The sequence below is a fragment of the Bacillus rossius genome, chromosome 12 (genome assembly GCF_032445375.1).
Source record: "Bacillus rossius redtenbacheri isolate Brsri chromosome 12, Brsri_v3, whole genome shotgun sequence".
NCBI lineage: Eukaryota > Metazoa > Arthropoda > Insecta > Phasmatodea > Bacillidae > Bacillus > Bacillus rossius.
In genome coordinates this window covers 30,404,360-30,429,438 of record NC_086339.1, presented here as the reverse complement: position 1 = coordinate 30,429,438, position 25,079 = coordinate 30,404,360, and the positions used below count along the sequence as shown (strand labels likewise).

Genomic DNA, 25,079 nt, shown 5'->3' with positions numbered 1-25,079 from the left:
AAACTTCAGAGATACACGGTAATTGCCGTGACTTTATATTTATAATATATAAAACAAGTCATGGTCTATGTGGCCTCCTCGCTTCGTAAATAGAACGTCTTAACGCGCAAAGCAATAAATCCGGAGTTAAAAAGGTTAAAAAATATATATATATACTTCATCATCATTAACAAACCATTAATCACTGAGATTTAGTTGTCATTTCACTAACGTTCTACCAAGGGGATCGTTCGTTGTACATAGATTTTTTTGTAAGACGAAAACGTAACGGACGTTGCGTTGAGCAGGTGGGTTTTCTCTGGGTGCTCCGAATCCCCTCTACCCATTCATTCCGTCGATAATCCATATCCCTACTCACGCCCTATTCCTCCCATATGGTCACGTTCACGGGCGAGAAACAGCATGTGGATTTTCCTTTTTCAATAAGCCATTCATTAAGCAATAAGGCAAACCATTCCACGAAGCTTACAAAATACTGTCGAAAGAATTAAAACACACGGGCAAATGGCCACCAGCCACGTTAGATGTTGAAACTTCACAGACAGATGTTAAATAATGCATAGGCTACGGATGTATGCTGGTGATCAAGTACGCAAGTATGCAAGTGCTCAAGTATACAAGATATTTATAATTTCAACATGCCATCGAGCAACCTACTCCTGATCGTTGTACTTTCCGCTAACTATTAAGCGTCTGATTTTATCGTATCGACTTACCCTACAGACTGGAAAGAAAATAAGTTTTAAAAAAATAAGTTTTAAAAAATCGGGATTTCATGGGACTCCAGCTACAGTTGCAAGTTCTCATTAAACTTTGATGACGTTGATGCCTCAGATTATCCTACCGGCTTCGAGGAAAATGTCACTTTCAAAATGTCACGCTGCGTGATGATTAGAGACCCGTGAATATCGCGGGTTCAATGACCTCAAGTATAGACTCCAATATCCTCTACACACTCGTGGCAAATGCCAACTGTTCATTGGCTGCTGACTTGTGAGTCGTCTCGACTGGGTGGCCTGTGATTGGACACTTCTATGAGTGAGGGTCTCTAACTGGCCCTCAATCCTCCAGATTAACAGAGAACCAATGACAGAAGCAGCACTAAGGTATAATTATTTGAATTTTAGCGTAGCACGAAATGAATCCGCGAAATTCACGGGTCTCTAGTGATGATTTTAACCCCAAAAAACGAAACACAGCCGCGCCGTAGCAACACGCTTACCGAAGAAGTAATGAGACCTGGAACGCGTGGTGAAATGCACGTCCAAAGCGCGGTCGCAATCTCAACTCTCGTCTGATTTACCTGCGACGTGAACCGCCTGACAAGGACACGACCTCGCGCGCCGAGACCGCCACTGCGGGACGCTATCACAGCGCCGCCTGATCGCGTGACGGGAGACCAACATTTCGTTTCCCCGGGACTTCTATACGTTTCCTCGCAGAAACCAAAAAAAAATTGGTTGTCTGTAAAGTCGATTTACGGACGATAATTTAACGTGAGAACGTCATAATAAAACATTTATGAAATGATTGCATACTTTTATGAATAAAATTGAATCATTTTTTTTATTTTAATAATAAAAGAATAAATACTTTAAATTATACTAGTAATCAGATTTTTAAAATGCAAGAATAATTAACCTTTATTGCCGAAATTTTTGTTGTAATAAGCAATGAAAACCACATTAACTTTTCACTTCACTTTATAAACAGTCGACAAAACAGTTCACGTGTAGATGACTTGTAATTAATTTTAAAAACTGGCGTTTAGCTATAAAGTTTAAATATAATTATGAACAAGTTTTCATATAAATAAACTGTAATCAAATACATAACATAACCTATTATTACTGCACTCGCCGACAGATGCTACTTTTTTTTAATAATAAAATAATAAATACTTGAAATTATACTAGTAATCAGATTCATTTTCTTACGTACATTTGACATAGAAATTATTTCATATTACACATTTATAAACAAAGTTTTAAGTTTTCACTTCTGTCGGTGCGGCGCAAGGGTACAATGAACGTAACGGGACAGAGCGCAACGGAACAATAAGTGTAACAGGACAAAGCGTAACGGAACAATGTGCGTAACGAGACACTTTTTCGTGCGTGCAGCCGGCGTTCATCGATTTATTAGACGTTGTCACGTCAAATATTGTTGACGATGGTTAACGAGAAAATTAACGTTCTTTTCATGTCGCCAAATACACATATAGTACGAAACTTTCACACCAAATTTCACATAGGAATCTTTCAAATAATGCCGCACGTGATAAATATACGCAAATTGCGTTTTAAACAAAAATCCTGGGCTCGAATCAACACTTAGTTTCCGCACCCACCGCTAGGAATTAACTGCCTTAGCAGCGACGTCGACTATAGAATCATTCCATTTGAAGACCGAAATTTTAAACTATATGATGAAAAGGCTCTGATAAAAGCGGAAAACACTTGAGGGAAAAAAAAATACGGAACCCTGGCTTTGGACTTGATTTTCAACAGGGAATTTATTTTAAGATACTGCCCATCTTGTTGAAATTTCTTACACAGTTAATACTATAAATAGCGCAGTAAATATATATAGCACCAAAATAATGCGATGTCCGTGTCTACTGGTTTCTAAGAGCGCAGTAAATATAGAGCACCAAAATAATGATTTTTCAATTTTTTTTCATGCTTTCTAATTAATAAGTATGCAGCTAAGTTTAGAATGTTCATTTATTCTTTTAAATTGTAAAAGTTAAGGGAGTTCGACGAAATTTAGTTACTGGGTAATCGCAAATAACACAAGGGTTCGTCTGCTGTGCTACCGAAGGACAAGCTAACACTCTAAAAAAAACATTTGTACTTTTACAAGGGAAATTCTTGGAAACCCTGTTGCCAAAGATATTTCTTGCAAAACTACAAGGCAGAGCCTTGCAAAATCGCACATGGTACAAAGATCTGCCTTGTAGTTTTACAAGTAATATCCTTGGCAACAGGGGTTTCCAAGGATTTTCCTTGTAAAATATACAGAAATTTCTGTCAGTGAACCAAAGTAATCGGACCAGGGAGATTCGGGCCACCGTCCACATGCACCGACCACTGCTTCAGAGGGTCGCGTGGACCAAACAGCGAGCACGGAGCTCTGACGCCAGTTCGGAGCCTGGCACGCAGAGGAGGAGCACTCACAGCATCCGTAGTACTGGAGCTGGCGGCGGGCCTGCTCCGCGCGCGCCTCTTGGTCCATGATGCTGTTGAGCATCTCCAGCTTGCGCTGCAGGTCGGCGGCCTCCGTGTTGTCCGGATCTGCGGGCAGCCCCCCCGGGGAGCAAGTGCAGGAGCATCATCAACCTCCGGCAGCATCCCAGCTGGTCACTCACTCCGTCCCACCCCCTTCCCCCTGGTCGCTCCATCTGCACTCGTCTGACGTCTCGTGTCGACGACCCTGCTCCAGTTCCGCCAGGCAAGTGCTGGGGTGGTCCCTTACAGCAGGCCAACGATGGCCAACTTCACTGTTCTCAAGGCCCACACATTACTGTTTGCAACTAACTCGAGGGCCTGACACACATGAAATTAAATTAAATTTCTTACATCATATATTTTTAATCTATTATTCTAAAGAACGATCAGTAAATACAACATGTGACATGTGATAAAGAAAAAATACCAGACTAATTCCAAGTGAAACAATATATAGATTACATTATTTTAAAAAAATAATAATATTTATTCACTACTTTAGTAGAAATATAATGGCATCGGAGTAGTATATGAATGGGCATCCGACGGCAGGATTCAGGTTGCGGTGCTGTGTGTCCTTTCCGCCATCTTGGATTTTGACGTCACGGCGGCCATCTTGGACGATCGTAACGGGACACCGCGTAACGTGACACTTTTTCGTGCGTGCAGCCGGCGTAACGGGACACAGTGTAACGGGACATAACGTAACGGGACAAGTATATCACGGCGGCCATTTTGGATCCGCCATTTTTATGACGTCATTGTGTTCTCGAAAATTCCGGCGATGTGTTTTCCGCCATTTTTAATCATGACGTCACCGTTGCAATTTTCGTTACGGCCGCCATCTTTAACTTTTTTATTTATTATCCGATTTAAAAAAAATTAAAAATTTATAAAAAAATTAAATTAATAAAATTTTAATAAATTATTTATAAAAAATTACATAAACGATACGGAGCTCGGAGTCCTCGGTTCGAACCCGACAGAGGCAAAAAAAATTAAAAAATGACGACCGATCCTTCCCCCGCGGTGGACGCAGGCAGAATGACCCCCACGACATATGTCAATGCACATATACCATCAGGTAGTATGACATCATGTCCGCCATCTTGAAATTTGGACGCCATCTTGAAAATCTTTATTTATTATCCGATTTTAATGAAAAAAATTCCAAAATTCATCAAAAAATTAACGCATTTGAATTCTGTTTGATTATATCGATGTACGTCCTTGGTTCGATTCCCGGCGAGAGAAAAACGGTCGATCCTTCCTCCATGAAAGCTACCTAGACTGATCTACCACCACCAGTACCAAGGTATATATCATCAACTGGTATGACATCATGTCCGCCATCTTGTCTTCATCCGCTGGAGACCACCATCTTGTTTTCGTCTGCTAGAGTGTGCCGATACCATGTAGTATAATTATCTGGTCACCATACTTTTGTCCTCAACTGTTGACATTGCACATTGACCTTAACCTTGAAATTTGACCTTGACCTTGAAATTTGACCTTGACCTTGAAATTTGACCTTTGACCTTGACCTTGAAATTTGACTTTGACCTTGAAATTTGACTTTGTCCTAGTCGACCATCATGGATCCGACATTTTATGTTCAGTACATGCTACCAGGAGCGACCACCTGCTGGAGTACACCATCTTGTGCGTGTACTCGTATTATAGAGTACATTTCCATCTGGTTAATTTTATTCTAACCTGCTACAGTGCAGTAATCATTTATTACCGAGGTGCCCCCGCCATCTTGAAATTCGACCGCCATCTTGAAATCATGTAATAATGTAGCTAGAAAAGCGAGAAAAAATCCAAAATTCATTAAATAAATCACTCATTAACTTACATATTGATTCGATCCGCTCCAGTCCTTGGTTCGATCCCTGAATGATGCAAAACATTTAATTTTATATAAAAAATAATAATTTCAATAAACCATGTTCAAAATTCTTAAAGAGACTTTAAATCCTCTACTACCATTATCCTATCAGACATCAAGACCACCATATTGGAAATTCGTAATTGTAATGCTAGAGATTCGGGAAAAAGTTCAAAATTCATTAAATAAATTTGTAATCTATATACTGATTGATTAGATCGACTAAGGTCCTTGGTTCGATCCCTGGCCGATACAAATCAACTTTAATTTTAAAAAAGTACCAGAAAAGTGTAAGGTTCGAGAAATAAAACACCTCAAAGTCTTTTACAAACATAGTATTTATTACACAATTTCTATCCTACTACAGAATCAATTGCGAAAGCCAGCAATCTTATAAACATTTAGCCCTGCATAGACATGCAACGACTACTTCTTAGCTCCAACAGCTCCAAATGCTCCAAATGGCTCCAAATGCTCCAAACGGTCTTCAAATGGTTCCAACAGCTCCAACAACCTCCAAATGCTTGACAGCTCCAAATGGCTCCAAATGCTTCAAAAGGCTCCAAATGCTCCAAACGGCTCCAAATGCTCCAAATGTCTCCAAATGGCTCCAAATGCGCCAAACGCTCCAAATGTCTCCAAAAGGCTCCAAATGTCTCCAAATGGCTCCAACAGCTCCAAAAGGCTCCAAATGCTTCAAAAGGCTCCAATTGTTCCAAGAGCTCCATCTTCAATCGGTTCCAACTGATTCCAATTACTTTTCTTATCGAACTTGGCATGATTACTAACATGTCTTTATAAGTATACATTTTGACTGGCAGTGGTAACATATTTTGCACCTTTAATTTATAAGTTTTATTTAGAAATCAGATTTCGATAAATGGTAGATACCATTTGGAAAGAATATATATTAATTTATCTTCAAGTTTATACACATACATTTAATTTAAGCCATTATTGTATGTAGCCAGCTTCCCTCAGTTCTTTGAGTATGAAGGATATTTCTTTAATGTTCGAATAGTTTCCTGCACAAAGCGATCCATGTAGTAGTCGTAGCCTGTCAACCAATATGTTAGGATCTTCCCATGAGGTATAATCAATCTCTTCTGCTGCGTTCATCATCCTTGCATGTTTATAATAAATATTATTATCTCTGGTGTCTTTCGTTTTAACACCATCCTCAAGGTCACTTTCGTCATCGTGCCAGTGATTATCACAAGCTTGATCAGGATAATTTATTTTATTACGACGTTTCCATCGTTTTGGTCTCAAACCTCCATCACAGTCTTCGCTCTTGCATGCTTTTGGTGCTTCAGCACAGTACTCAATCATGTCAACCTTAGATGTGTCAGCACAGTCTTCGTTCATGCCAGCTTCTGATGTGTCACCACAGTCTTCAATCATGTCAGCACCACAAACTTGATCAGGATAATTTATTTTATTACGTCGTTTCCATCGTTTTGGTATCAGACCGCCATCACAATCTTCGATCTTGCCTGCTTTAGGTGCTTCAGTACAGTACTCAATCATGTCAGCCTCAGATGTGTCACCATAATCTTCAATCATGCCCGCTTCAGATGATTCATCAAAGTCTTCGACCTTGTAAGCTTCAGATGGTTCTCCATCTTTCTCATTTTCATGGAGACGACTAGATATTGGAGTAAATATATTTTCATTTCTAATGTGTTTACAACTTCCTTCGTTTGTTTTAAATTTTAAATTATTATCTTGATCTAGATCAGTAATTTTAGCATTAGCTTTTTCGCCTTCGTTCCTCTTCCGCGATGTTGTAGCCCAGTCTTCGTTATCTTTATTCATCTTAATTGTACAGGTCTTGTAATGTCTATCCAAGTAATATCTTCTACCAAAGGATTTCTGACACTGACTGCAATGAAATGGTTTTTGACAAGGACCCAAATTACACTCGCTTCTCTCATGTCGTTTAGCATTCTTTCTCAAGGTAAACACCTTGCTACAGTATCTACAGTGATGACGTTTCGATACAGCAACAAATCCCGAATCAGGATTCATATTAGTTACTGAGACTAATGCCAGATGCAAACTAAGAGTTTTAATTAGATATATTACTTAAATAGATTTTTTTAATTATTTCATCAGCGAGAATTAATTTATCTCATTCAAAGGTACTTGTTGCAAGTAGTTCTGCTTTTCAACAACAGATGTCGCTACATGTTACTTGCAGGTAAATAATATTTAGTTCTTTTATGCGGGATGCGGGATGCTCACTAACGATCGCAATAGAACGATGGCTTCGCTAGACTCCAAGGAGAAGGAAGTTCGCCCATCCTGTTAGTGCTTCTTAGATTTCTCAGAGATAATTTGACTGAGTAATGATATATATATATATATTTAAATATCCACCTGATAAAAATATTACAAGTGATGATTAAGTAGCAGAAGTTCACTAATTATATGCAACCTTGAATAAAAAATGACATGCTTCATTTAGTAAAAAAATCCTTCATGCAGAGATAAATTCCTCATCAGTAACCAGAAGCACTCGGAGAAAACCATCAGATGTCTAGTCAGGAATAATCAGAAGCACCCAGAGAAAACCATCAAAATATTGTCAAGAATAATCAGGAGCACACGGAGAAATCCACCATAATACTGTCAAGAATAAACTGGAGCACACGGAGAAAACCGCCATAATATTGACAAGAATAATCGGAAGCACACGGAGAAAACCGCCACAAGTTTTCTTTGATATCATAAAATTTTCAGGAAAAAATAATAATTAATAAAAATAAATTAATAAAAAATTTTAAAAAATAAAATAAAAAAATACATATACAGATTCTGCTAGCTTGTGAACTTCTCATTGTTGAACAAAGATATAGTTCTAGTACAAGCCAGAATTTTATGTATTTTTTTATTTTATTTTTTAAAATTTTTTATTAATTTAATTTTATTAATTATTATTTTTTCCTGAAAATTTTATGATATCAAAGAAAACTTGTGGCGGTTTTCTCCGTGTGCTTCCGATTATTCTTGTCAATATTATGGCGGTTTTCTCCGTGTGCTCCAGTTTATTCTTGACAGTATTATGGTGGATTTTTCCGTGTGCTCCTGATTATTCTTGACAATATTTTGATGGTTTTCTCTGGGTGCTTCTGATTATTCCTGACTAGACATCTGATGGTTTTCTCCGAGTGCTTCTGGTTACTGATGAGGAATTTATCTCTGCATGAAGGATTTTTTTACTAAATGAAGCATGTCATTTTTTATTCAAGGTTGCATATAATTAGTGAACTTCTGCTACTTAATCATCACTTGTAATATTTTTATCAGGTGGATATTTAAATATATATATATATATCATTACTCAGTCAAATTATCTCTGAGAAATCTAAGAAGCACTAACAGGATGGGCGAACTTCCTTCTCCTTGGAGTCTAGCGAAGCCATCGTTCTATTGCGATCGTTAGTGAGCATCCCGCATCCCGCATAAAAGAACTAAATATTATTTACCTGCAAGTAACATGTAGCGACATCTGTTGTTGAAAAGCAGAACTACTTGCAACAAGTACCTTTGAATGAGATAAATTAATTCTCGCTGATGAAATAATTAAAAAAATCTATTTAAGTAATATATCTAATTAAAACTCTTAGTTTGCATCTGGCATTAGTCTCAGTAACTAATATGAATCCTGATTCGGGATTTGTTGCTGTATCGAAACGTCATCACTGTAGATACTGTAGCAAGGTGTTTACCTTGAGAAAGAATGCTAAACGACATGAGAGAAGCGAGTGTAATTTGGGTCCTTGTCAAAAACCATTTCATTGCAGTCAGTGTCAGAAATCCTTTGGTAGAAGATATTACTTGGATAGACATTACAAGACCTGTACAATTAAGATGAATAAAGATAACGAAGACTGGGCTACAACATCGCGGAAGAGGAACGAAGGCGAAAAAGCTAATGCTAAAATTACTGATCTAGATCAAGATAATAATTTAAAATTTAAAACAAACGAAGGAAGTTGTAAACACATTAGAAATGAAAATATATTTACTCCAATATCTAGTCATCTCCATGAAAATGAGAAAGATGGAGAACCATCTGAAGCTTACAAGGTCGAAGACTTTGATGAATCATCTGAAGCGGGCATGATTGAAGATTATGGTGACACATCTGAGGCTGACATGATTGAGTACTGTACTGAAGCACCTAAAGCAGGCAAGATCGAAGATTGTGATGGCGGTCTGATACCAAAACGATGGAAACGACGTAATAAAATAAATTATCCTGATCAAGTTTGTGGTGCTGACATGATTGAAGACTGTGGTGACACATCAGAAGCTGGCATGAACGAAGACTGTGCTGACACATCTAAGGTTGACATGATTGAGTACTGTGCTGAAGCACCAAAAGCATGCAAGAGCGAAGACTGTGATGGAGGTTTGAGACCAAAACGATGGAAACGTCGTAATAAAATAAATTATCCTGATCAAGCTTGTGATAATCACTGGCACGATGACGAAAGTGACCTTGAGGATGGTGTTAAAACGAAAGACACCAGAGATAATAATATTTATTATAAACATGCAAGGATGATGAACGCAGCAGAAGAGATTGATTATACCTCATGGGAAGATCCTAACATATTGGTTGACAGGCTACGACTACTACATGGATCGCTTTGTGCAGGAAACTATTCGAACATTAAAGAAATATCCTTCATACTCAAAGAACTGAGGGAAGCTGGCTACATACAATAATGGCTTAAATTAAATGTATGTGTATAAACTTGAAGATAAATTAATATATATTCTTTCCAAATGGTATCTACCATTTATCGAAATCTGATTTCTAAATAAAACTTATAAATTAAAGGTGCAAAATATGTTACCACTGCCAGTCAAAATGTATACTTATAAAGACATGTTAGTAATCATGCCAAGTTCGATAAGAAAAGTAATTGGAATCAGTTGGAACCGATTGAAGATGGAGCTCTTGGAACAATTGGAGCCTTTTGAAGCATTTGGAGCCTTTTGGAGCTGTTGGAGCCATTTGGAGACATTTGGAGCCTTTTGGAGACATTTGGAGCGTTTGGCGCATTTGGAGCCATTTGGAGACATTTGGAGCATTTGGAGCCGTTTGGAGCATTTGGAGCCTTTTGAAGCATTTGGAGACATTTGGAGCTGTCAAGCATTTGGAGGTTGTTGGAGCTGTTGGAACCATTTGAAGACCGTTTGGAGCATTTGGAGCCATTTGGAGCGTTTGGAGCTATTGGAGCTAAGAAGTAGTCGTTGCATGTCTATGCAGGGCTAAATGTTTATAAGATTGCTGGCTTTCGCAATTGATTCTGTAGTAGGATAGAAATTGTGTAATAAATATTATGTTTGTAAAAGACTTTGAGGTGTTTTATTTCTCGAACCTTACACTTTTCTGGTACTTTTTTAAAATTAAAGTTGATTTGTATCGGCCAGGGATCGAACCAAGGACCTTAGTCGATCTAATCAATCAGTATATAGATTACAAATTTATTTAATGAATTTTGAACTTTTTCCCGAATCTCTAGCATTACAATTACGAATTTCCAATATGGTGGTCTTGATGTCTGATAGGATAATGGTAGTAGAGGATTTAAAGTCTCTTTAAGAATTTTGAACATGGTTTATTGAAATTATTATTTTTTATATAAAATTAAATGTTTTGCATCATTCAGGGATCGAACCAAGGACTGGAGCGGATCGAATCAATATGTAAGTTAATGAGTGATTTATTTAATGAATTTTGGATTTTTTCCCGCTTTTCTAGCTACATTATTACATGATTTCAAGATGGCGGTCGAATTTCAAGATGGCGGGGGCACCTCGGTAATAAATGATTACTGCACTGTAGCAGGTTAGAATAAAATTAACCAGATGGAAATGTACTCTATAATACGAGTACACGCACAAGATGGTGTACTCCAGCAGGTGGTCGCTCCTGGTAGCATGTACTGAACATAAAATGTCGGATCCATGATGGTCGACTAGGACAAAGTCAAATTTCAAGGTCAAAGTCAAATTTCAAGGTCAAGGTCAAAGTTCAAGGTCAAGGTCAAAGGTCAAATTTCAAGGTCAAGGTCAAATTTCAAGGTCAAGGTCAAATTTCAAGGTTAAGGTCAATGTGCAATGTCAACAGTTGAGGACAAAAGTATGGTGACCAGATAATTATACTACATGGTATCGGCACACTCTAGCAGACGAAAACAAGATGGTGGTCTCCAGCGGATGAAGACAAGATGGCGGACATGATGTCATACCAGTTGATGATATATACCTTGGTACTGGTGGTGGTAGATCAGTCTAGGTAGCTTTCATGGAGGAAGGATCGACCGTTTTTCTCTCGCCGGGAATCGAACCAAGGACGTACATCGATATAATCAAACAGAATTCAAATACGTTAATTTTTTGATGAATTTTGGAATTTTTTTCATTAAAATCGGATAATAAATAAAGATTTTCAAGATGGCGTCCAAATTTCAAGATGGCGGACATGATGTCATACTACCTGATGGTATATGTGCATTGACATATGTCGTGGGGGTCATTCTGCCTGCGTCCACCGCGGGGGAAGGATCGGTCGTCATTTTTTAATTTTTTTTGCCTCTGTCGGGTTCGAACCGAGGACTCCGAGCTCCGTATCGTTTATGTAATTTTTTATAAATAATTTATTAAAATTTTATTAATTTAATTTTTTTATAAATTTTAAATTTTTTTTTTAAATCGGATAATAAATAAAAAAGTTAAAGATGGCGGCCGTAACGAAAATTGCAACGGTGACGTCATGATTCAAAATGGCGGAAAACACATCGCCGGAATTTTCGAGAACACAATGACGTCATAAAAATGGCGGATACAAAATGGCCGCCGTGATATACTTGTCCCGTTACGTTATGTCCCGTTACACTGTGTCCCGTTACGCCGGCTGCACGCACGAAAAAGTGTCACGTTACGCGGTGTCCCGTTACGATCGTCCAAGATGGCCGCCGTGACGTCAAAATCCAATATGGCGGAAAGGACACACAGCACCGCAACCTGAATCCTGCCGTCGGATGCCCATTCATATACTACTCATCGGAACAGTGTCTGCTGACACGCATACAAAATATGGTGGCCAATACACCGACAGTATCCCTGAGGAGGTTCATTGCTCGGAAGATTATTTAAGTTGGCCGTGCTTGAAGATGTCGCAGGTAGGATCCAGTTGGCCGTCGCTGGAATAGTCCCTGGTCTGTGCACATTATAACGGTCTTTAATAACCTCACTATTGAAGACACTTTCAAATATGTGCCCGTGTGTGTTGGAGGAGAGTTTAGCCATGTATGGACAAGCTGCTACGCCAGTTGGCATAGGACAACTGAGCTTCCCTTAAAAAAAGGGAACTGTGTTAACTATAAGCTAAGTACATTATATATATGTATGTATATTTAACGCTTAGAGTTTCATAGATTTTATGAAGAAAAATCAAACATCAACTACCATTTGACGTACTTGTTCAAACACACTTTCGAACAGACAAACAGATATTTTAGCTCGTAGTGTAAAACTTCATCTGAATTGTATTTTAATAATCGGCTTCTGAGAGTCATTCCTGTGAACGACCGAGTGAAATTGGAATTTAACGTAACCGTCTCACACTTTTAACTGACAAGTTGTTATATGTTTTTCACAGTTTTCTTGGCCTTTTTTTATTTTATACAACTAAGCAACATTCTCGGTTATGACCCAATTGAAAAAAAAATTAACTTTCGGATTCCGAGCCACCGACACGTGCAAGTATGCTACACTCAACAGAAAGTCCTGCCAAGCCATGGCTTGTAGTGAGGATCTGTCCTAGAATTTTAAGGAAAAATCGAAAACAAAAATTTGGACAGAAAACATAGCGTTATCAATAGTAAAACACCAAATTAAGGTGACAATTGCAATACAGTGATTCCAGACCGGCGGGATTCGAACTCGGGTCCTCCAGGAATGCGAGTCCAGCGCTAATAGCACACCTCGTCTCTCCCTATGTCAGAGCACACAATCCAGAGGGTAAGGAAAAAATGAAACCTCTTCGATATGCATGGTGGCAAGAACGGGTGTTCGGTTCGGGAAATGTGTTTGAAACCGCAAACTTTAATTCCCATTCTCATATCAGGCATTATAATGAAGAAAAGTGAGAAAAGTATCTTTAATACAGGATAATTTACCATAAACAATTACTATAAACATAATTTACTATAAACATCTCATCAAAATATGGTATAAATATTATATTTCTATAAAAAATAACTAACCATTGTACTGCGCAGAATTACCCATTTTCGTTCTTTGTATGGTTTTTGCAAAGAGGGAGACTGATCCAAGATATTATTATGGACATACGCCATTGATTGTTACACTTTATGTCATAAGAAACCTCAATAACGGACAAAAAAGATGAACATGTAAACTCACTGGAAACAAGCCAAAATCAACTTCAAAATTTTCTCCGATCAGAAATCTGTTATTGATAACCAAAATGACCTAAAAGATGAACTCTTGGAAAATGGATACACACATGGCATCATAGAACTAAACTTGACAACCCAAGAGTTCCCTATAGGTAATTCAACACAAATCTGCCGAAAAACCAAGTAATACATTGGTTGTCCGTAGTCTTGCTGAAAAATAAAAATAAGATGTTTGGGAAATAAACACGTATCTACTAAGAATCGTTTTCAAGTCAAATTCCACAATTAAAAGCATGATGACCACTGTAAAACTAACCGCAGACAAGTTTTAATGTCAGAACCGTGTTTATCAGATTCCCTGTGAATGCAAATCCACATGCATTGGAAAAACTGGCTAAGCCATTTCCACATACTTATAAAACACAAAAACAAAATAAAGAAGATTGTCACTCAAAAATCTAGACTTGCCGAACATGCCTGGGACAACAGTCATAAAATTCTTTGGGTCAATGATTCTCCACTCATACAGAAATAACATCAAATGGAAAGGAAAATAAAAGAATCAGGATTTATTATTAGCAATATCAATGTTACCAGTACACAAATTGTTGAATTAAATATATGTAGCTACCTTTAATTAAAACTCAAAACTAACTTACCACAAAAAATATAGCCAACCAACTACCCTCACAGCAAGACACCAGTCAACAAAATCAACTCTCGGGTGTACAGCCAATTAAGAGTACTGCTGGTCTGCCATTGGCCGAGAAAAGAGAAGGGGTGGAAGGTTTACCCATTGCTGCCAATGTCCAGGCACATTCATCAGTAATAGCACACATGCACGCAAGAAAACACGCGTAAAACGAACGCGGTATAAAGTTTATGCCAAACACTAGACTTCACAAACTACTTTAACCCTCAATTATAAACGGTAAGGAGCTGATTGATCCTTTAGATAATTTTAAAAATACACAGGTTAGCGAACCACTTGATATTCAGAAAGTTAAAATAAATTTTAAGGACTTATTTTTATTTGGAATATTTGAAACACAAGGTACCCTCTTAATACATGAGCTACTTGAGCGAAATTTATCGTATGAAACACTGACGAATCATAAAAGGTAATAGAGGATTGTGATTAATTTAATCGCAATAGTCCTTTAGAATAGAAAGGACATGGGGTAAAAATCTACCATAACGTATGAGATGCAGCCAAAATATTTGCCCGAAAATTGTCAACCATGTATATTTAAAAGGATTGCAATTTTTATAATTATCTAAATTTATTACAGCCAATATTTTTTATCTTAAGAAGTAATGACTATGGCTATATTTCTACAAAGAAATTAAGTAAACCTTATTTTATTATAAAATATTGTTACATTATTATCCATGTAGACAAAAATGTAGACAAAAACATCGTGTCGTTATTAATTTCTGCAAGAAAGTAAATGCAAATTCTATACGACAGTTTAATACAAATGTGAAGTGGCTATCAAATACTTCTGTTCATGGCTTCGTGCATTTGGATTTTAAATTGCTTAATGCATAGTAATGTCGACAATGATGAATTCCGGGTAAATAATAAAAATTTACATAAACCTTTTAACATAAAAATTGCTGTGACTTGCTTTAAGCTAATTTCTGTATATTAAAAGACCACGTTTGATGATATACACACAGCTATTAATGAGAATAATGTCCAATTGTTATTTTAAAACAAATGAAAAATTATAGTAATTAATTAGGGTAGACCGGGGGAAATCGGGTCATGGGGTAAACCGGGTCATCGTAACAAGATCTGCTGTCTTGGGCCGAAAGAATGAACTGGAGTCTACGGAACCTACCAAAGAGTGTTGCTATCTGTCTATACAACCGTCCACTACAAGGCGAACATCGTCTGTAACAACATTCTGGTAGTTTGTGCGACATGAACCCGAACCTGTGTAGTCCTGAAGTGGAAAATTCTTAACAATGTAAGTTTTATTTTGTTTCAAATAAGCCTTTACGTTCGCATTTCGAAATAGTATTGTAGTTTAAGTAATGGAGTACGAAAATATGTACCCCATTAACATTCTTCTGCATTACTGAAGCTCTATATGTTTTACAGAATTTATAGTATTTTTCTTTCTTTTAAAGTGCGAAATGGGGTAACTCGGGTCGCTGCGTTGGGTAAAACGAGTCACTGCATACAGTGGGGAAATCGGGTCGCTTCATATATTTGCTATAAATTGTGAAGCACTTTATTCTTCTTTCTCAATTTTTAAGTTAAGACCTATTCTAAATAAGGGGAAAAAATGAATTTAAGGCACATGACTTCAACTATAGTTAAAATTTGTAAGTAATTATAATAATATTGAAGTTTAGGACATGTTAAAATAATGAAAATATTATCCCTGTAAATATATAATTACGAGTTCACTGCCAAAGATGTAAGTGGAAGGAGCACCACAGAAGAAGTGACATGCCTGTTACCAACACCGGAAAAATTAACACCAAAGAGAATAGGTAAACGAAAAACTGTTGCTTCTCTAAGGCTACTGTCAAAAGTGAATCGCACATTGTTGGAATCCAGGAAATTGAAAAGCAAGAAGCAGGTGTTAAGTTCAAATCACAGCAAAATCTAACCTCTGAAGACGAAGAAGCGAACAAAAGCTAAAAACACATCCGAGTTGGAAATTTTGGAAGAAGGCCAGGATGATGAGGAAGATGTTCTCTGCAACATGTGCAAAATTGCATACAAAGACATCAGAAGCTGCACTGCTGGAGACTGGATTCAGTGCCAGTCTTGCAAAATGTGGTACCATGAGCGCTGTGTCAATGCTTTTCAGTGTAAACAGTTTGTATGCGGAATGTGTCTGTAAAAACAGTAAAGAAAATCTGTTGACCCGATTTACCCCACTTGTGATCCGATTTACCTCACTTCTGTCCAAATCGGGTCAAAACATTTCATTTTCCTTTTATCAAGTTTAATGTCAATTCGTAAGGAAGATTGGCTAATGTATGTAAATATGTACATAAATGTATGACTGATATTACTGTAGATTATTTTATGGTAAATTAATTTTGGTTTTATACTTATTCAGGAATTTCAAAAAATTGACCCGATTTCCCCCGGTCTACCCTATATAAATATTACATTAATTCTTGCGCTTACAAACAAGTTCAAATGAATGCATAGTTATAATCACATACACATTGTACATCACATATTTCTCCCACCTGCAAATAGATACAACATATGTCTAAAATATAAACGCACAAACATGCACTTGCAAGTCAGTGAAAAGTGTCCAAACAAAACAGTTGTGCGCTTAGTGTCTTGGCTAAGACTGTACTGTGAGAAATACGGATGCAAAAACAGCCGAGGAAACACATAACTCTTCAACTCAGACTCTAAGTAAAAACTCATGAAGTAAAAACTGCGCTGAAAAGACTAAGAATTAGTGATAATTACCTAAAAGAGAAAAGAAACGGCTAGGAAAAAAACAGTTTGAAAAGATTACTGGGGTCTAATTGTATGTAAATAGTGCTTACAATGCTAAAAGTACTAAAGCTATACTACTGTTAAAACCAGTAAAACTCATTTATAATTGAAGTACTTTTATTAAACAAACAATTCTTTGCACTGGGATCTGGAATATACTTTTTGATATTATATCTACTATTTAATATAGTAATATTTTACTTATAATATAAAACATATATGTTCATATAAACATCAATGTTACGTATTATTTCAAGTGTATAAGTACATATACTTATATTACAACTAACACCGAACGATAACTAAAACATTTATTCAATTATGTTACGCTACAAACATCGAAGCACGCGCAATGCTCTGAACTATCAAGACTAAAATACAGACGTCCACATGAATACAAGATTACCTTTCCCTATCGCAGCACATCAAGCGCGTTTTTTTTTTTTTTTTTTTTTTGCGTAGCTGCAACAGCTGCTGGGAAACAATTACTGGAATATCATAACATTTACGATTTCTTGTCGCACTTTTGATGCCCACCATTTAAAAAATAACACTCGAGTCTTAAGACAATGAGTTCATTATTCAGTACGAAGCCAAAGGCGAATGCACTCGTTTCAGTTTCTGTGAACTCCCAACACATGACTTTAGTGGAGAGAAAAAAATTATCGTTATCTGCGTGTCTTGTCCGTGGATATATGCATCCACTCCGGGGAAGAAAAAAAAGTAAAAATTAAATGGGCGTGATTGATTGCGGCAAGTAAGAGAAAGATAGAAAGAGAGAGAGAACGGACAGAAAGAAGCAGACAACGGTCAAAGCCACATATCCGGCAACGTGTAGCGAGTTGCCTAGCAACTTTCCAGTTCCAAAGTGAGAGCCAAAGAGAGATAGAGAAATGAGGAGAGACGACATTACTGAGGAATTCGTGAGAGACAGAGAAATATAGATAGCGATCAAATGCATAAAAAAAAATAAAGATATAGACAGTGGTGTTCAGAAGTACATTATACATGTGCGGAGTATACGAGATCACTATAACAACAGAGATAAATTGAGGGTTGTGTAAATATACTGGAGATGGTGTGCAATGGGGGACCGGTTCAGTGCAATCTGCACTTAGGCGCGTTGCAAGCCCATCACAGGTGACGCAAAAACTGCACTACACGCAAGAGCTGCACTATTTGCGTCAGCGAGCTCCTGAAAAATTATTTAGCGAGCGTTTCGGAACCATAATTTTAAGACAGAAACATTTATCGTTTTGTAAATCCCCCTCTTTTATGTTACCTTCTCGTTGAGTAGAAACATTTATAATGTGAAGACTAAGAACGAGGCCATTTTAACTTTAATCAAACATAAAACATTATATATATAAAAATGTGTACAATGATTTAGAAAAAAAAACTACCTCCATCTTCCTTTCCCGCCACTTAAAACAGATATATATATATTTTTTACTTCCATGATGCAATTTTTCACATTTAACGTTCAAAATAAGAGGAAAATTGCTGTCTACATCTGATTTCGAGAAATAAAGCCTACAACCATACCCCTTTCCTAAAGCTTAACCCTCGCAAGTGCATGGACCCAATTTCATGTTCATCTCATGTGGCCATCAATTGTTTTAAATATCTGAAATAAAATATTTAAATATTGTATGTATTTATAGTATAAGAATGGTTTATTGTTGGTTGTTTTATTCGAGCTTGGAATTTTTTTTGCATAAACGACCTTGGCCCAAAACAAGCAGAAAATAATTTTCTACCAGAGGTTTCGAGAAATCCATCCCCCTTCAAGAAGCCCATTCACGCTGCGTAAAGCAAAGGACAATCCGGTAACTTCAGGTGGTAACTAAACGAAAATCACGCGACCATAATAGCTAGGGCCAATTAAATTTACAAAAAAAATTATATGTATTAAGATATAAGTTTTAAAACATTATGAAACAAAAATATTTTGCAGGAAAATGTTTTTTATTAAATTATTTAAAAGCTTGTATTTAAGTAAAACGTCAACACTTTCACTGAAAATTCAATTTATAATAGGCTCTTTATTTTGAAAAACACAATGATAATTTTAAATCTTTAAATAATTCCTAAAGTGACTTATAATATTCGTGACGTCCTTGCTGCAAAAATTGTTATTGTTACTCGGCAGATTTGATTAAACATTTTAAGGACATTCGGCATTGTAATAACATTATTTTTTTTGACCTCTTCAGTGACAGGCGTCCTGGTAAATATATTGAGAAAGATATGATTATGAAATCAACCTACTGGAAAATTACTCCATTTTTATTAAAAAGCTAGCATCATAATAAAACAGGAAAACGTGACTAAAAACATTCCGGACTGTTTACTTTCAATTTTTTTTAGAATGAACTCTAATTTAATAACCACTACGCATAAGGAAAAAAGCCATTTTATTATCTCTGAGATTTAATATCATTTTGCTTATATTTATTTAAATTGGTTTTATATAAAAATTGCTTGGTTGAATAGAAAATACAAAAACCACATTACAAGCGTTAAAAAAGTCCATAGCCCTTCAGCTACGTATGTTCTATACATGGGTATTTTCGCAATAACAAATTATTTTCAGTCTCTCTATCATAAATGTTTTCCAAGATTTTAGCTACAAAATAATTATTTCTGCAGTGTTAATTCTGCCAATCAAAACGACAAGTCCTACAATATTTTGATCATGTTTTAAAACTGCAATTAAAACCCCTAAACGGCACACTTCTGGTCTGTAGTAAAAACGCTGTAAATAATTTGAAGATGTTGTTGGTATTGGTGTTCATAGACTACATAAACATGATGATTGTGGTACTGTATAAATAAGGAACAAGAATATGTTTTAAAATAACTGGAAATTTCCGCGGTTCCGTTATTTTCTACAAGTAAAATGTGAAAAGGTGCCTGATTTATAGCGATTAGGTTTCCTTTCAACTAAAATCTTAGTTGTTTTCCTGTTTCTTTGTTTCTACTCAAGCGAGATTTTCGAATGGTCGACTGTACGGTCATACAGACAGGTCTGGTAACTTCCTATCCTTTGCCTTGGCGTGTCTCGTTCGCTTAGTGAAGCTCGCGGTGGTCTGCGAACTAACGGCGCTAGTAGTAGTTGAACCCATCATTATCATTGTGTTAAAATGGTGTTCCGTATAAAATATGATATTATTCTTAATTCCATCACAATTTTTTAAATTTTTTTTTTCCTAGATTACTATTTACACTTTTTTTTTGTGCTTGGTAAATGCCTACTATGTACCAACGCCTTAAACATATATCCACATTTGTCAGTAAAGTTGAAGTGGAGATAGAGAATGCCTCGCTCTTGTATTGCGCCTGGCTGTAATGAAGATTACGGCTTAAAACCGACAAGTTTTATTTTTTCGTTTTTATACCTACCTAATAAACCAGTTTAAAAAAGAAAGAAATATATATTTAAAAGTACAGTGTGAAAACTAATTTTTTTCATTATTTTGTTGAGAAAGTGGCATTGTGTAGTTGTTAAACGCATAGTCTGACAATCTGCCGGTTTGGGTTCGTATATTTTACTGTAATGGCTAAAAAAAAAAAAAATAATAAATAAAAAAATAAAAAAAAAGCAATAATTCTGATAATATGGTTCCTTTAAAACCAATTTTTTTTTTGTAAATTGTTTTCGTTTAGTGAAGTTCTAATCCATGAGGCTTTTATTTCTAAATTTGCATGTAATAAATCCATAATCATAATTTTTTCTTGTTTCTTTAAATGCTTCAACAGAACGAAGGAAGGTAAGTAAGTACTAGCAGTGGAAAAGAGTTTAGAACTTAAGTCAACCTCTCCGATTACTAAAATAATCACTATATATATACATATATATATTACTGTTGAACATTATTGTGTTAAGATGAGAAAAGGGGTAAAATAAATTTTTGTTGCATTAAAAAATATATATTATTTTAAAATGCACTTCAGCTCTAGTTAATAAATTTAGGTTTTCCCTGTTGCGTTGGGATAATATCCCGGAATTTGAATATTAACTATTACTAAGATGACAGAACAGAAATGCTACAGTTTCACCAGCGATGTATTTTTTTTCTTTGTTGCCGTTTAAAAAGCTATTCGAAAATAAGCATAACCACAGCGACCTTACACCAATTTGAAACCGACCCTTCATCGATGTCTATGATGTCACGTGCGGCCTGGGAACCAACGGTGACCTTGAAAAACCGTTCCCCGCGGAGCTTAGCGCGCGTGCAAACGTCACGGTGCGATGAGCTTATACGTGGAGGCGAGGCAGGGATGCTAGATTATCGCTGTGCTTCATGGCACGGAACGGCACACTACCAAAAAATGTATTTCCTTAAAAAAAATTCAAAATGTCTTATTTTATTCCGTTTTTCTCCTAATTCTCAGGCGAGCATAAGCCCAGACGGCTAACGCAAACGTACGAATAAATTCAACAGCTTGGAACTCATCAACCCAGAACGCAAGAAAAACCACAGCAGACATTATGATGCTAATAATCGGCTCCATTAAAATTGGGACTCAAATCCTCCATATTGGTTTCAGCAGTTTTATGACATAAAAAAAAATATTATATTAAAAAATTTGCCTTCGTTAACGCACAGGCAGGGTTTTTTTTAAAAAAAAACGTAACATAGTGTCTATTGTAAAGTCACAAAAAAATTACAGTGACTTCACAAAAAATGAAATTACTTGTTTCAGATGTTATTTCTTTGCTTAAGACATTTCACTAAATTAAATACTATACGAAGTCCAATTTTGAAAATTCGTTAATATGATAATACTGTTGAAACAAATATGGCGTACTTCGGTTTAGCTTGGTTCGCTTCGTAGTTTTGTTTGAAGCGAAGTAGAGCTGTAGCAAACCGTATGTATTCGGTACTGAGTAACGGGTGCGACATCCAGTAACGAGTAACGAAACGTTACACACGACTGCATCTCGTTACTCGCATTTTTCGTATGTTTTACGCATGCGCGCACATATTCGATGAATTTACGTTACAAAGAACGATGTTTGTTTATTAAGTAAAGTATAATTTGGGAATTCGTCGTCCAAGTTTCTTACTATTTATAAGAAAGTATTTTTTACAAATTAGAAATATGTATGTTTTTGTTTTTTTACTATCGCGTATTTTCACGGTTTTTCTTTTATTTTAAAAGAGATAATATAATAAAACCGCTCTAATGAGATTTAATTGTTTCTTGGATAACAAAAACGGTTAATTATCAAATATTGTTAATTGTTTATATTCTATTATTATTATTTACGCGACGTCATACTGTACGCGTAGTACGCAATACGACTCGATTCGTCGCTGCGACATAACATAGCGTGTTACGCGTTGTATCAGAAGTAACGAGTAACGTAACGATACGATAGTAACGAGTACTAATTGTTGTAGTAACGAATACATACGGGTACGCTTTATTTATTTTTTTTTTTTCGTTACTTTTACACCTCTAAAGCGAAGTAGTGCGGTACCTTTGAATATATATACTGTATAGAAGTCGCGAGTGGATGGGATTTACTCTACGTTTTTCAGAAGCGTATGATGAGCAGCTTGGGAACTTCACCGCTGAAGTGCGCTGCCGTGACGCCCTGCATCGTCTTAGTTGTTATTTAAACGTTAGAGCGCAGCACTGTCGCCGGCTGTCATTCCCCGCACCCCTCATCCATCATTCACTGCAGCTCAAGTTCGTTCAACGGGTGGGGGGAAGGGGTCCGCTAGGGACCACCACAAGTCGATGCCCTAGAGATGGTGGCGATTGCAGCGGTGAATTAACCAACTACCTCAAAACCGTATTAGAAATTTTTAACCTGGGCTGGCTACTTCTATACAGTATATATATTCAAAGGCGGTACGTAACCAAAAGCGCACGAGGCTCCCGTGGTCGCGGCGCGTCTAGCATCCCCGAGGCGAGGCAGGCGGGAGTGAGTAGGGGGAGAGAGTGGGTCGTGTGACACACACGCGCGCGCGCGCAGCGAGAGTCGAGCAGCGCCAACCAGCAAGCAGCGTGTGTGTACTACTACCTTCCCGGGCCAACTCGCGGTCGGCCCTAAGCTGCTGCAGCCGCAGCACGTCGCTGGAGAGGCAACTCCGCCAGCCGGAAGGGGGGTCACACCGACCTGCACAGCACACACTCCTCGCGAGGTTTGGGGGAATAAAGGGGGGGTGGATGGGGTCTCGAAGGGGGAACACTGGTCGCTCCGGTCCCGACAGTCGACTCCTTCAGCTGCCTGGCACACACACACACATACACACACGCACGCACTCGCTCATCTGCCAATACCGCGCCAATTGCCATCGCGTCCAGGGCACTCGACAACTTCCCGGCATTTTGGGTTGCAGGACGGCTGCAACAAGACATGCCGAAACGTCGCGACCGTTTTCCAAAAGCCAAGTATTTTGTAAATTTAATTTAAATAAAATATTGATTTCGAACAAAATTTAAAGTAAAAGTTGAAATTTGTTAGTTACAAAACTCCTTATTGTATGGGGAAAATATGAGAATAAAGCAAGCATAAGAAAGAAAGAAAGAAAAAAAAAGACTATTTACTAATTGTTTCCAAACCCAATCATTTGTAGACAGACCGAAAAGAAATAGCATCTCTGGTAGTTTTCAAAGTAAGATGCTGTTTCCTCGCCTTTAGCAGGATGACGGTATTGGCAGAAACCGACTACTGTAGACGGACACAGAAGAAACAAACACCTACAGGAACAGGTGCTAGTGTAAAGTGTATTTCAAGTGAAAGAAGGAGAATGTTTTTTTTCTAGTTCGTTAGTTCGCTCACTGAAGTGATCTTTTTTTCCGTGTTGAAATATTTCAATTCAAATCAAGCTATATATTTTTTTATATTCCCATGAAACGTGTAAGATGTTCACGACAAAAATTGTTGCGAGGGAAATCCCTTAAAAGTTTACTTCTTGGATAGTTTCCAGTTATTTTTTTGATAAAAAATGTTGGACACATTTCACGCTTGTCGTCCCAAACAAGTTGGAATACAAGCCCTGGTGCGTCTATCATTCACATATCCTGGCTGGACTCAAAAACGATTCCAGGCTTTGTACAAAAATGAAAGACCACCCGCTTGTTGATTTAAAATAAAATAAAAAAAATCTGGTGGCAACTTTAAAAGTATTCCCATTTGATCAATCCGTATTCCCCCCATGATGCATTTCCTCCGAACAATCGGCGAACCAGAAACAGGGACAGGATGACTCACCGAATGGCAGCTCGAAGCGGCAGTCCACCAGCAGCGAGTGTCCGGTGGGAGTCTTGGTCCCGACAACCTCACCATCTCTCATCACTTGCTCCGAGTCCAGGGAGAGCCACTGCCCGGTGCCTTCCTGCGCAGAGGAGACGGACAACACACTCCAGGTCATTCCGGGCCATTCGTTTTGAGGTAGCGGATAAGCACTGCCTTCTTGGGATCGAATCGCAACCTAACGCGCAGACCGTGTTGCTGAACGTGTCCAAACCTAATCCCTGTTAGTTAAAGGAACAAAAAATTGGTTGTCTGTAAATTCGGTTTACGAACGATAGTTTAACGTGACAACGTCATAACAAAACATTGATGAAATGATTGCATACTTTTATAAATAAAATTGAATCATTTTTTATATTAATAAAACATAATAAATTATTGAAATTATACTAATAATCAGATTTTTAAAATGCAAGAATAATTAAATTTTTATTGCCGAAATTGTTGTTGTAATAAGCAATGAAAACGACATTAACTTTTCACTTCACTTTATAAACAGTCGACGAAACAGTTCACGTCTAGATGACTTGCAATTAATTTTAAAAACTGGCGTTTCGCTATAAAGTTTAAATAAATTATGCACAAGTTTTCATATAAATAAACTGTAATCAAAAATCTATCATCAATTATATGAATCACCATAATTTTTTAGTCAATGGTAACATAACCTATTATTACTGCACTCGCCGACAGATGCTACATTTTTTAATAATAAAAGAATAAATACTTGAAATTATACTAGTAATCA

General features: G+C 37.0%; 1 protein-coding gene across 7 annotated transcripts in view; it reads right to left on the bottom strand.

Moving 5' to 3' along the window:
* The window catches only part of LOC134537788 (protein unc-13 homolog B), a 1,087,975-nt gene that overhangs the window by 674,522 nt on the left and 388,374 nt on the right, over window positions 1-25,079 (bottom strand). For 6 of the 7 annotated variants that reach the window (XM_063378591.1, XM_063378590.1, XM_063378592.1 and 3 more), the window contains 3 exons: window positions 24,290-24,413; window positions 23,096-23,191; window positions 3,180-3,296 (listed from right to left, as the gene is read on the bottom strand). In XM_063378591.1, the coding sequence (XP_063234661.1) occupies window positions 3,180-3,296; window positions 23,096-23,191; window positions 24,290-24,413 (337 nt within the window). The remainder of the gene's footprint in view (window positions 1-3,179; window positions 3,297-23,095; window positions 23,192-24,289; window positions 24,414-25,079) is intronic. The other variant, XM_063378593.1, reaches the window with a different exon arrangement.